The 14,618-nt window shown below is 42.0% G+C and overlaps 1 protein-coding gene across 1 annotated transcript; it reads left to right on the top strand.

Annotated features, from left to right (window-relative positions):
* On the top strand, positions 1-14,593 carry eya (eya transcriptional coactivator and phosphatase 2). The gene is made up of 13 exons (XM_066398803.1): positions 1-296; positions 3,452-3,498; positions 10,984-11,159; positions 11,355-11,544; positions 11,886-12,019; positions 12,069-12,205; positions 12,267-12,432; positions 13,015-13,113; positions 13,166-13,326; positions 13,382-13,471; positions 13,763-13,980; positions 14,035-14,279; positions 14,333-14,593. Exons 1-13 carry the CDS (start codon positions 180-182, stop codon positions 14,512-14,514), a joined length of 1,962 nt encoding a protein of 653 aa, XP_066254900.1. The 5' UTR covers positions 1-179; the 3' UTR covers positions 14,515-14,593.
* The last annotated feature ends 25 nt before the right edge of the window (positions 14,594-14,618 follow it).

The following is a 14,618-nucleotide window of genomic DNA, read 5'->3' as shown; positions in this document are numbered from 1 at the left end:
TCGAGTTGCAGTCGATGGTCCACGGTCGTCAAATAACTAGAGGCTCTGGTTACAGATCAAACTTGAGCCTATATTGAGTAACGCTCTGTTTACCGTTTTTGTTTGTTTGTTTGTTTGTTGTGTTTGTGTGCGGGTGGTGCGCAAATTTGCCGATGAGGCGCAGGTGGTGAGGCTCGCGGATGGTACCCGTACCCGACGGTACCCTGAAAATGTCGGTGACTTTGATGCCGTGCAACTACTTGAACAGTGCGCAGAGCTCGAGGTGCACCATGATCGATAAGATGTGCGAGCCCAAGGTAGGGCATAAATTATATTGAAATTTATCAAAAGTGCGTAGATTTTAAACACGATCGTGAATCACGATTCTCAGAGTTTCAAATCTATACTCTCATTAATACGCTGCTCGACAATCCGTTTATATGCAGGTACAGATTTTTACATCCCTAAAATCTGGCTCAATTTGCTGATTCATAGAGATGCGAATTGCGAACATTTTAAGAAAATCACCAAAAAAATGACTTTTCTGTTTTAACTGAACTTGCATCTCCAACAATTTTTGGAAGAACAATCGGACAGAAAGTGTTGTTCGCGAATGTCCATCCAATATAATTTAGCAACCCCAAGTTACATACCTTATTATTAAGTTCATTTGAGTACTCAATTATATCTTAATACAAACAGCTCAATTTAGTACTAAGTCTTGAAAAATCAAACTCCCAATTATTTTACTAGATTACTTTCTACCACAACTATGAAACAAAGAGAAGGCATTGCCTAGTTTGCTGGTATCCGTGGAAATTACTCTCCAGATAAAGTTAACAGTACTCTAATCTATCGCTCTTAAACTAACCGCGTAGTTAGAACTCAAATATAGAGCATATATCATCACTTTGTCTCTTCTGATTAAATGTCTCTATCTGATTAAAGGATTAAGAGAAACATTGAAATAGAACAGATATCCGCCGGCACCATATTACTATGTAGCCAGATCAAGAGAAAAACAGAATTTTCAATACTTTTTGCAACTTCAATATTTTGAGGGCCGATATCTCGGGACTTTTTGAAGGAATCGCCTTTAACCATGCCCCATTAATCATGAAATACCTCAAATAAATATGGGTGGATAAATAGAGATTTAATATTTCTTTGAATTTTTGACACACACTGCCGCTTTAATACCCAACTTCAAATTTAAATGATGCCTCAAATTGCTTTTTCATTGCTAAGAAACCGCAAAAGTTACGAAATTTACTGGAAATATTCAAGAAAGGACGCAAAAGATACCTACTTATTTTTTGCAAATTTTGATCGCCGATATCTCGGAAAACTGTAGATGCATTGGTTTAGAAAAACCTCAAATTAATCATATGAAAATGTGCTCTATAAGCCTCCGCCAACCGAATTGTAAGAACTCTTTCAAGTTCTGACATCTTGGAGTGCTTTGATACTCATTTTCAGGATTCTGAAAGTGCTTTTTCTAAAGCTTCGAACAGTTCAATTTAGACAGAAAAACAACTACTCAAACATTATGAAATTTTGCTAGAAATATCGAAAACAGGGGGGAGTCGGGGACGTACCTGCTTTGCGCCAACTTTGAATGTTAATATCTCGGAAATATGTGAAAGATTTTCCAACAAAAAGATACTTTGAATGAATCCTCTCAATATGCTTTATAAGTCTGTGCAAATCAGATAGCAATACTTCTTTTAATCTATGAAAGAAATTGCCCCCATTATACCTCAGTAATTATGAAATACCTCAAATTAATCCTTAAATATTTAGGCCCGCATACACCGAGTTTTACCTGCTTTAATTTTTAATATGCAGGGATACTGATACCCGTTTTCAGGACTTTGAAAGTGCCTTTTCCGAAGCTTCAGAACTTCGATTTAGACGAGAAAACGACATCTCAAGAATTATGAAATTTTACCACTAAATATTCAAAGGAGGCAGCTATGTTTTGTCAATTTTGAATGCCAATATCTCAGAAATTTGTGAAACTGCTCTAAAAAAATACCTTATATCAATCATTTTAACGTGTTCTGTAAGCCTGCACAAATTGGATCGTACTACCTCTTTCATTTATAAAATACAGGGACACTTTGACCCCTATTTTCAAGTTTTGCAAGGGTCTCTAAAATAATGGGTTGAACTGCATTTACAACGCTTTGGAACCTTAATTTAGACAGAAAAACAGCACCTCAAAAAACGCCAGCGCGGTTTAGGTATTTTCGTTCGTTTCCATTACAATCACCACGAATTTTCGTGATTTTAACAGTTTGCGGCGACCCTACTCGCCTTTGATTTCCAACCTCGAAATCCCAAAAAAACTTTTGAAAACACGTTTTACTCACTCACGTGCGCTTTTCGCGTCTTCTTTGACCGAAATCAGCCCAAAATTCGGTAGAAACATTGGAAATTGAGTAACAATTTAATTTAGTAAACTGCTCGAGTCGTATTCTTTTTAAAGATATCAAAAAATTAGTTATAACAATTGCATTTTTCCCATGTTCAATTGAGCCCGTACGTCGATGAACCGCAAAGACGCCGATCATTTTGAAAACTGTTAATGTCCGGATGCAGCCCTACTTAACCTCAATTCCCAACCTTAAGACCTCGAGGAAACTTCGACCGGACATTTTAATCACAATACGTTCGTTTCGTGACATTTCAGACCAAAATTCGTTTAATTAATCCGTCCATTTATATTATTATAAATCAAATTCTTTCCGTCAAAATTGTAATCGAAACAATCGACCAAAGACGACTCCTCTGTAAGCTCGTCAACAACATCGGGGCTCACTTACGAGCCTTCCAACGTCCAACGGATTTCCCTGACGCATTTGAAGTTGTTCTAATTGCTGGAAAAAATGAACCGACGCAAAATAGACAGTGACGACCCTTCGCAATGGTACTTGCCCTAAAATTGGCCATTTCCAGGCCAAGATTCACCTACTTTAGGATTACTACGAATGTGGCGGCTCTTTGTGGAGCACATTTAATTGCCGAAATTTAACCTTGAAATAATTTAAAAAAGTGTCCCAAACATGTGAAACCGATAACTCGGCAGGCACAGTGGACCGTACACGTAGAGGGAAAAGATTTCGGGCTGTAAATCATCCGAAAAGTGCCAACCGGGCGAGGCAGGCCAATTTATCCGTTTCAGATGTGACTGCCAACGGTCGGATTCCTTATTCCGTCTCTGTCACACGTACGGGTACGCTCACACGTTTTGGCCGCAGATTTATGGGTTCCGTGATAATTCCCGAAGGCGAGCCGGTGGTGGTGGTGGTACCGCCACATGCGACAGACCGTTTTCCTGGAAATTTTAACGTTCGTTGATTTTTTTTATTGCTCCCTTCGTTCGGTTTGAAAGGAATATTTCGTGGCGTTGATGGTGGGACAGTTTCAGCATTAATGTTATTACCAAAGAAATATCTTTTTGTTGCAGGTGAAACGGGCCAGAACCGATACATCAGACCCAACGGAAAGAGACAGGTAAGTCATAGTGACGTTTGCCTCAATCTACATCAGCCAATGTATGTCCCGGAATCACAGAAAATTCAAAAACTATCGTCTGACGTTCCTAGAAATCCTACTCATTGCGCCAACTTAAATCCGTCATAACAATGGCAACGTAAAAATCGGGTTTACTGTCTTAAATCCTCACTATTGATCCTACCGACCGGCGTCGAAAAAGTGTTTTTTTTTTTGTTTCAACATGTTACATTTGGGGCTACAACCATAGACAAAAGGAAAGCGCCAGGTAGCACCTTTTAAACACGGAATCTCGAGTGGTCCTCCACCGATATTTGTCTTCGGGTGTTTGCCTTCGCGTATGGCAATTTCGAGGGTTTTCCATAGCGACACAAAGTAAACGCAGCCATTGCTGACCACAGGAAAGACTAACTGCGTGTTTTGCTTCGCTAACGAGGCCCGAAACGGCGAAATGACACGTACGCCATTTTGTGTGGTCCAGCTGGACCTGGCCAGTTTTTTCCGCGCGAGAATAGAACCGCGTCTCCTCTCTCTTTCTCTCTCTCTCTCTCTCTTTCTCTCTCTCTCTCTCAGTTGCACTCCCGCCACCCATAACGACCCGTCTCCGGACGATACCATCTCGAGTCATCTCGCTGGTTCTACGCAGAAATATTTGAATAATTTCATAATTTCCACGGCCTTAACGGGTGCATAACGCTTGTTAAATTGCCTGCGCATATTTAATTCTCAGATTTATTGCCGTATACCTTACGCGGTGGTCCACCCCGATTGCTCCGCTACGTGCACTTAAAAAATTTTTCACGCGCGGCTAAAAAAAAATAAAAGTACGAGACGCTCTGGGAAATTTCTTTTACGCTTTTGGTTATCCTATCGACTACGAAAATAATGAGGTCTCGTTGGGTTTGGGGTGGTCCGCAAGTGGTAAGACAAAAGCCTCAATGCGCCCCTATTTCCTTCTCATTCTCGAACAAATCTGTCCCATGTCGTAGCGCGAACCTCCGGTAAACAAATGGGCATCGATACCATCGGGTACACGGAACACCCAGCGCGTCAGGTGCGAGATAAATAAAAACAAAAGAAGTTTGACTTTTCGCTCGTCAGTTTTTTCGCCCGGTCCGGGGAAAATCGGGTGGTACTGTCGTTAGATCGGTGGACGGGTCCAGAGATGGTAATCGGAAATTAATTTTTACAGCCGGTACCACGCAGAGACTCCGTTTGAGAACGCGTTTTTGGGAATTTTTACGGTCTCGTAATGGGTCGTCGAGCTGGTTTACATCTTGTCAGCTTCGAATCTTTTCGATTATTGTTATCGCTTCCCAGAAGATTATTTCAGGGGCAGATCGATTATTCGAACACACGGGGAGTTTCCAGGCATTGCCCTAAACGTCGCGTAAAGTGACGTTTTCATTCCCCGACCGAAAGTCTGAGTCCCACGTGTGCGCCATTAAAAAACCAGCCCCGGAATGATGGATCCGTAGGCCTCGCCATCGTGACAGCAGACCGTTTCGCGAAACAAAACGACCCTCGTTCAAAACCGAAGATTTACGTACTGCGCCCATTGATGACTACTATCTTGTATCAACAACAGTTTTCGAGGTTTTATCGAAATTTCGATCTCGAACCGGACAATTTATAACGAGCCACCTCCATACATTAGCCTAACTAATGACCCGGTGTCAAATATAAAGAAACCTCAACGCTTTAAAATATTTAAAGTATCCAATATTCACGCCGGCGGACGCAACGAATGCCCCCGAGATTTATGCCTCTACGGCCCCCTCGGTGACGTTTTATGATTGGAGCTCTTGTGTAAATCATCGTTCCTCACTTAATCAACGGCAGTGATCCAATCGACTGCGCCAAAAATCGATTTCACTACGGATCGATACTGCGAATAACTAACAATAATTCTATCAAGCACACATTTTTATGTTGTTGTGTTTGGCTACATTCAAAAAATCAAATTTAAGTAAAATTACAAGAAATTGAGGTATCTGGTTGATTTATGTAACTAGTTGCGAAATGAAACCCATTTAATTGTCGGTTTAGATTATGGAGTATCTGCGAAAATGTATTTATTCTGTTGCCACTTAATACTTAAGAATACGTAAGTACATTAAGTAAGACTCAAGTATTTTTGTACCAAATGCGTGAAATAGCAAATTGGTGTGTATAAGATGTAAATTTTATGACTCATCCATGAATCCAAACAATATTTTGTATAAAATTAGCGGTACTTTAGATACGAATTACCAGAAAATTAAAATTTAAAAACATCTCTTGTCGTGAAAATAACCGTTTGTTAAAAATCGTGTACGCTGTTACTTTTTACTTCGCGCACATAGCCGTGGATAACGTAAAGACAATCCTGACGCTGAAACATCAGTACGAAAAGCTTGCCACATTTTGACAGATACTGAAAAATAACTAAGTGTGGAAAAATAACCAATCATCACATGCACAACATCCTCCATCAAATGACAGTTTCTTCACGTGACAATGGGTTCCAAAACGGGCCCCTTTTAAGCCGATTAATAGTCACGCGAAACTAATCCTCAAATGGGGCACAGAACTGCCATCTTTAGACAACAAAAGAGGACGTTTTCCGCTTCGCATTTAAGGCCTTTATCGTAATGGGATGTTTACGAGGTGTCGATCTGTTTATTACTCTTAATCCCCATTGAGGCTGATAACACTGGGCCTGAAATAGCATTTGCAACAACAAGCAACCTTCACACACATCCATACGACCAATAAAACGTCGGCTAGTGTTACACAAAAAGTGTCGTAAACGCTATTGACTTTCGTGTTGTTCTATGGGGCCGTTTGAAGTTTGAATTATTACGACATAGTTCAAAGGGGTTCCTGGGTGGTCATCCGGGAGGTCCGGCGCATTACGTGACAAAACAGGCGAAAGCGATCGATCGGGGCGGCCAGACGTTCCGGCGGCCCCAATTAGATACGAATCTCTATCACCGAAGCACCACAAAGGGGCCGCGTAGGTTCGAGACAAATTCGAAGCGATCCGGCGATAAATTCCCCAAAAATTCCGGATTGAAAACAAACAAATTGCGGAGTATATCGAACCGGTATCCAGTCGAAAAAATAAATAGAGTTTAGACGAAGAACGAGAATCGTGAATGAATGCCGGCTTTGTGCTGGGACTGCGCATAAATTTTGACACGGAGAATTACAGCGAGATATTTATTGCTATTTACACTACTAGAGAAGGAAAATATACCAAGGAATTTAACCTCAGAGAAAACCTCCAAATACTCCCCTACTCGGGCAAAACATCATTTTAAGAAAGGACCAAATCCAACACTCACCCTTTGTTTCTATGTCTCTATTCAACACTAAGTACTGAGTTTTATGAATCGCGTGGAACAAAAATTAAGATTTTCAACTGCCCCTGCTGAACTCCAATTGCCCTAAATTAATACTTTTACGGTTAGATGTTAAACCTACTTAAAATGTGTTTTTAAATGGAATGCTCTGTATATTAGATTAGCAAATGCGCTGAGAATTAAATTTCTTGTAAAACGACATATAATGTTCCTATATGTAAATCGCCATATTTCATCAATATACGCTATTTTGCGTATCGTCCCTATAAACATTGAATTGTGTTGGCATTTTAAGGGAAAGTGGTTCTGGAACGCGGTGATGACGTAGGCCGTGACGCCACGAAATTATTGCGAATCGCATCAAACATTTCTGACCCAACGGAAAGTATGCCGCAATCTTCGAATTCAGCTTGAGTAATAGAGTAAATTGCCCGGTTAGTGGTGCAGATAAAAAAATCCTGTTTTTTTGTCAATGTAAAGCTCAAAAAAAGCAAAAAATAGCTCAAACCTGATCACGGGAACACCGACAAGAGCTTTATTCATAATAGGTCGAATAGTTAGGTCAAAACTAATTTTACATAAACCTTCTCAAAGTAAACAAAATTTAACTTTCATCGAGCAAGAGGCGCTCTATTCTTTGCGTAGAAATAATAATATTAAAATTTTTCCAGCTAACTTCAAGGTGACGCTATGACAATAATGAACGGAGCCACTGTGTATAAACAAAAAATTGAGAACCTTTTAAACGATGGGAATTACACTAAATTAAATACATATTCCATAGAAACTTTTGAGACTTTTTACTACAGTTTCCGAAACATATACTAAAGGTTCCGAAAACGTAGAAAACCGTTGCGGAAAACTTTCTAGAAAAATTCCTCGCGAAGTAACTAACCGGAAACAATACATGGCTAAAGTCAGAATTTGACATAAGGACAAGGCAATAACGAACCAAATGCCAGGCGATGGCAAGATGGCCGCGGAAGTAATCCCACACTCGCAGGGAATGTACACAATATTAACGAAGGAACCATATTTATTATACGTGTTACTCATTGATACATTTAGAGTAATATCGAGCCTCTGAGAGCTATAGTCCTAGCGTTCTAACACCGCTCTTAAACTGGTTTTTCAACGATTATTTTGTAATTTTACTTTCCCTTCTTTCAAGGCGCCTCTGTGTAGCCACCCGCACTATATAGGGAAAATTAAAAAATCTAGATTTACAGCCTCGCCGTCGTTCGTTCCGCATGGTCTGGCTCGAAAATGACAAAAATGCCACCGACCATTGGACGACGAGAACGGACAATACCTGGAATCGCTTGTTGGACTGAACTCGTAAAATTCCGGGAACCACTTCGCCCCTTCAACGAAGTGACACCGCACCATCGACGGCTGAAACTTACGCCGCAGCAGCAGCAGCACCCAAAAGCAAAACAACTCATTAACACAATGTTGGGTATTTATTTATTTATAAAATTTGGCTAATGCAGTCAGCAGAATTAAAAGCCTGAGGCGGCGTTATCATTGCAATGCCCGTTGTTTACACGTCCATGGGGCTGAAAGCCCATTTCTCTGCCTGCTCATAATAGCAACGAGGCGCAATATAAAAAGACCCAGCCGGTTGACAAGTTGCTGGGTGTGACGTGAAAAGTTAAGGACTTGACGGGCGGTTTTTGTCTTGAAACCTGGTCGACAGTGGCGGCACCGCGAAGGGAAACTGTGGCACCGACGTGCGGACCGAAAGTGACAAATGGCCATTTAAGCGGCACATAATAACAATTACGAAAATAAAACGCGACACACACACATGTTTACTTTGAGCCGACAAGATTAAAAAGAAGAGAAGCAACGCCGGGTGTTCGCAGGCCGACGGACACACCGATTAAAATATATACAGGGCGTTCAAAAGACGTGAACGAAACCCACAACAAGAAGCTCCGACATACGCCCCCGGGGGCCCTAATAACGTGTCTATTATGAAAACGACCGCGGAGATTTATGGGAACAGGTCTTTTGTGGGGCCCTCCTCATTACGGCAAACGGGTGCGGACCCTTGCCGGGGTATTGTTGTCTCGATTTCGAGTGCCTCTTCTTTTGCAGTACCGTTTTCCGATTGTTTGGGCGTGAAATGCCCGATTTTAGGGCCATTATTGTCACTTGTCCGGCGTGATATACTTGAATGAATAGCACGTGCAGATTTGCGAAAATATTTGGAATTCCCGGGATGATGGATTGCCGGCTACACCACTGCTTTTCACAGCTTAAGATTTCTTCTTTAAGGTTCTTTAATTTTCACTGCAAATTGCTGATAAATAAAAAAAACACGTTACAGTATTCCAAAATAGAGAAAAACGGTTAAGTCGCTCTTTTTAATACAGCCTAATGTTGCTGTACTTTTATTTCAAGTGGAATTGAATGAAGTGAATCGTAAAAATAAAGGGCGGACGAAAATCCTAAACTCGTGAAATATATAGATTTATTGTTGGCAACATTAGGAGCCGACTTTGCCTTGCTTTGCTTTATTCCAATTTAATTGTCATTAAGTAAAAAATCCCGAAGAAATCGGGAGCGTCCCGACGCTTTCAACAAATTCTTAATGACGCAGGGGCACATTGTCACCGAATTCAAAACGTAATATTCCCAATATTCCCTGCAAGTAAACCTATGTCGCCGCTTTAAATTAAATTCGATTCTACAACATTCTTTTACTTTTGCAGGAGTTGAAAAACAAATTCCTGCAAGTTCAAGAACGTATCAGTAATAGAATTCCTAACCATTAAAAGGGACTAAACGTAAATTCTATATCAAAATATTCGGCACAGTTCTTAAACAATGACTACATCACTGAACTTTAGATATGTTTTGTTATGTGCAACGAAATTTCCTGCGTTTTTCAGAAACAGCGTCGTGCCGAGCAAAAATTTCATGAGGGGACAAAAAAACTCTTCGTAAAATCCTATTTATAGTCCGATTATCTCTCGGTACCAACAAGTGTCGAAACGCATTAGAGAGGCAGAAAAAAGACATTACGAGGTCCCCGACAAGTGCAAATGGGTTTTAATCACTTGAGTTTCGGTCGCAGTGGCGTCTCGTCTCGTTTCTAGCACTAGCGGTGCCAGTCGCCGGACCGATTTACGAGCCGCTAATGCGGCCCGTCACTCTACGCCCCTGATATTATTACGTTAATTAAGTAAAAACCTCGGGGGCACTATATCTGTCAGGCCGCATGTCTCATAATAATCGTGATGTTGTTGCTCTGCATGTGTTTGTGTATAGGAAATTTCCGAAATATCGAAATTTTAAAAGCGGCGGCGTTGCCAATAGCTGTGACTACTGGTGGACAAACTGCACGGAGCAAAGAGAGTGAATACGATCGTGACATGAAATGTCACATTTGAAGTCTTGAATATTGCAGCACCCTCGTCCAGGTGGTTAGTTATATTATCTTTGCCTGCTTTGAGGGGGTGGTATTAGTTTCCGCACGAGCACGAGTATCGAGTGTCAAATCGACACGCCGGCAGGGGTGAACAAACCATCGATTTTCTCGGTTTCGAAGTCGGTTAGGAAATCGTGTCAACGCCGAATCGAAATTAATTCATCAACGTCGCAGACCCGTCACGCACGTCCTTTTCAACGAAAATCCATTAGGCCCTATCGCGGCACAGCTGAGCTGAGACAACAAGTGTTTCGCTTCTTTTAATGGGCCCAAAAGACAAAAAGCCATTTGGCCAGCACATGTGCATGTGAGAAAAGAGGAACCTTCGCCCCGTTGCCAAGTCCAAGCAAGTGCAAAGTTCGAGAAAATAACTAAAATAGAGGAAAAAAGGCACCTGCATTCTTCGGTATTTGCAGGTTCGACTGCCCTCGTCCTAACAAAAACGCCAACTGATTTTAACGCTTTTGCGATGGATTAACAAAGATTTGATAGAAGTGCTTCCCCTATGCTTGTTTACATTGGCAACTATATCTGTCACAAGTCAACAAATAAACAAAACGAGTATCTTCGACATTAAATTTGACGAATAATGACGACGTTTGCGGTCATCATTCTGGCTTGTTGAGTTTAAATCTCGTAGCGCCCTCTCTACCCGATTTAGTTCCGTATATTAAACACGCGCCTCAATTTTTATTTTAGACTGACCGCTCAGGGGCCAATTTCGCCTCAAAGCGGCCACTCTTCCAGCTCGTGCGGCTCGCCGCCCACCGCCACCCACCTCAACGGTGCTGCCGCCGCCTCGGACGCCCTCTCCAGTGCCGCCCCCGCTTGCCTCGCCAATTTTGCCGTCGGGTGGCCTCTTATCGATGCTCAAGGTAAATTCGAAAGGATAATAAATATCAAAATTATACCGGGTGGCCGAATGGTAATGCTGATCAAGGTCTAAAAAAATGTTGTACTTTGCTCCCAGAGGGCGGTCCAATAACTGAAGATAATGGCGACATGTTGTACACCCTCTAGCAGCAAATTTAGACATTACAGGTAAAACATAAGTCGTTGGTTTTTTTTAGGAGTGAAGAGCGAAATTAAGTCGCCTGGTTTGGAGGAGGCGGACGTGGCGGCTGCCCTGACCGCCCACCACCAAGATGTCGTGACAGCGGCGGCGCCCTTCTACGGGGCGTCGCCGGCGGACATCGGCGCCGCCGCCTACGACAAAGACTATCCGCAGGCCTACACCCAGGCGCACCAATATTACAATAGGTAAAAGACCAATGAAGAGCGCCACGTTGCCTTTTAATCAAAGAAGTCACGGAATCCAGGTGTTCGTACACGGTCGTTTGATAAACAAAACATCGCTCTCGAGGACCCCGAATAAAATCCCATTTAAATTTAATTTATAAACCAGAACGCGCACTTTGCGCGCGGGGCGACGTTTTTATTTCTCCCCATTAAAATTCGGAAACATCAACATCTCACGTTTTTCAAACATCTGACGCCGTTAATTATGCGCCTTTTTTAACGCGCCCAATGTAAACAGGGCTTTAGTTAAATAAACAATACCCACATGGGGTACTTACTTGCTTATCAGCGTTCTGTTGCAGCATGCACCAAGCCTATGGCACCTCCGGTTCGGGGTACATGTCGTCCTCGGCCTCGAGCCCCTTTTACGGTTCCTCGTCGTACCCCTACGCGCTGGGTTCTTCCCGAGGACTCAATCCCTCTTGCAAAGCATCAGGTAGGAACTAAAATAAAAATCATAGATAAACTTTGGAGGATATTTTTAGGTTACATTGCGGCCCCCTACGGGTCTCCAGCAACCGCTTTCGGGACCGCCACTGCCCAGACGGGGCAATACAGCCCATACGCCTATGGGTCAGGGGCTGGCAGTGGAGCTTCAAGCTTCGCCCAAGGGTTTACGCAGGTATTTATCACCCCCTTAAAAGTTTCTGGGCAGGTTAACACCCATGAGCCGTCCTGTATAGGGGGTAGACTACAGTGCCTACAGCTCAACTTACACAGACTCGCAGGCCTCCCAATATGCAAGCAGCTATTATGCCTCGCAGTCCTATTCGCCCTATGTGAGCTCCCCAAGCTCCAGCGGCAGCATTAGCACCTCTACCTATCAGCTTGCAAGTGGAGCCCTTTCAGGTGAGAGTCTTGTTTCATTGTGATGACTGTTCTTCATGTACCTCTATTTTATGGTATTTTGGTAATTATTTTACATTTACAATGTGCTCTAATTGCGCCAGTATTGCATCAGAAAGAAATTTATGAAAGACATAACAAGTTAAAATACCGCGTTTTTCTGTCTTTGGAATGACATTCCAAATTTTTGACAGTATTATAAATTGATTATTTTTTTACCCCCAAGCATGACCGTACATCTTTGATGCCATCACGAGCGCCATCTTTTGTACCGTTGCCACATTTGATATGTCATAGACTTCTAAACATCACGACCGGCACCCTTTCTTTTTAACCTCACTTTTCCTAGTTTTTATTTATACTCCTTTGTTGCCCTAATAATTTCACCGACCCAAACTGGTGATTTTCCCCATAGGACTGCACCTCATTTGCACATCTCTTTGAGAGTGTTCAATAATATGCTCAAACTGTGCGCCTATAGTGACACCAGTGATTCGGACTCGTCTGATATCGAAGGTTGCCCCCCCCCCTTTGCCGGACTTCCAGTGTTCAATACATTAGGGTTTCTGTTCTGTTTTTTTATAGAAAGCCCTTCAAACGGTGTTTCCCTTGCGGAAGCCTCCACGTCCCCGTTGAAAACTGACGGTGCCAGGCGGTCCCGGGACTCATCAGCAACCACCTTAGGTAAGTTTTAACAGGCTCACAAGGGCTCCTAATTTAACTTTTCTTGTTGTAGCGGGTGAAACTAGAGCGCGGGGCCGAGGCAGGCGGACCAACACCATCTCCCCAACAACGCCCGAGTCCAAAACGGACAGGGTGTTTATATGGGATTTAGATGAAACTATTATAATATTTCACACACTCCTTACGGGGAGCTACGCCACCAAATACCACAAAGTAAGGACGCTATTTAAGGTAGAAAAGATGTTCTTCAATGACGGTTTTCTTTAAGGATACTCAAAATGTCGTGCAGCTGGGCTTTAAGATGGAAGAAATGGTGTTTAATTTGGCAGACACACATTTCTTTTTCAATGATATTGAAGTGAGTAAAGATCATTGTCGAGGTACTCTTAATTTTACCTAAAATATGGTTTCCATAAAAGTTTAGTAACAATATATTTTTAAGAAAAGACGAATTTTATATGTTTGTTAAAATGGCGGATTGAGAAAAAATTCAAAATGCCTGCATTCCAACCTCAGAAATAAGGTTTCAAGTTGATGTTTATCACATGAAGAGGTGTAATTTTTGCAAAAAAATTAAATGCCATTTGGATTTTTTTCCAAAAACTAAAATGAACTGGAGGACATCAATTTAATGACATTTTTTCCCTAGGACTGTGATCAAGTGCACATAGACGACGTCTCATCAGACGACAATGGACAAGATTTGACCAACTATAATTTCACTTCTGATGGCTTCCATGCAGCCTCTGCCACTGGTAGTGGCAACTTATGCTTGGCAGCAGGGGTACGAGGTGGTGTGGATTGGATGCGCAAACTCGCGTTTCGCTATCGCAAAATCAAGGAAACTTACAACAATTACCGTAACAGGTATATAATATTATATTCAACATGATTAGAGGTGCTGTGAGGATGAAGTTACAGTGTGGGAGGTCTCCTGGGCTCAAACAAGCGCGAGCAATGGCTGCAACTGCGCCAGGAAATCGAAGCTGTCACCGATAACTGGCTCACCTTAGCGAACAAGTGCCTCACTCTCATTAATTCGCGCAGCAACTGTGTCAATGTCCTCGTGACCACCACGCAGCTCATTCCAGCCCTTGCCAAAGTTCTCCTTTTTGGTTTGGGCAACGTTTTTCCTATTGACAATATTTATTCCGCCACCAAAATTGGTCAGTAGGACTTCATAATCCCCAATTAAAATTTTATTTGTATTTTTTTATAGGTAAAGAGAGCTGTTTTGAGCGAATTGTTGCTCGATTTGGCAGAAACTGCACTTATGTAGTGATAGGAGATGGTCAGGATGAAGAGGCGGCTGCAAAAACCCTAAATTTCCCCTTTTGGCGGATCACTAGCCACAGCGAAATTGCCGCCCTCTACAATGCCCTGGACATGGACTTTTTATGATTGATCTGCTGTGGTACTCCTGTGTACAAAATGTATATTTTTAAATAAAAAACAAAATATATTTTAATTTTTATTTAAATCCGCGTTTTGGATTTCTGTGGACG

Source organism: Euwallacea similis, chromosome 18 (genome assembly GCF_039881205.1).
Source record: "Euwallacea similis isolate ESF13 chromosome 18, ESF131.1, whole genome shotgun sequence".
Taxonomy (NCBI): domain Eukaryota; kingdom Metazoa; phylum Arthropoda; class Insecta; order Coleoptera; family Curculionidae; genus Euwallacea; species Euwallacea similis.
Note: the sequence above shows the minus strand (reverse complement) of the source record. Positions and strands in the feature narration are given on the sequence as shown.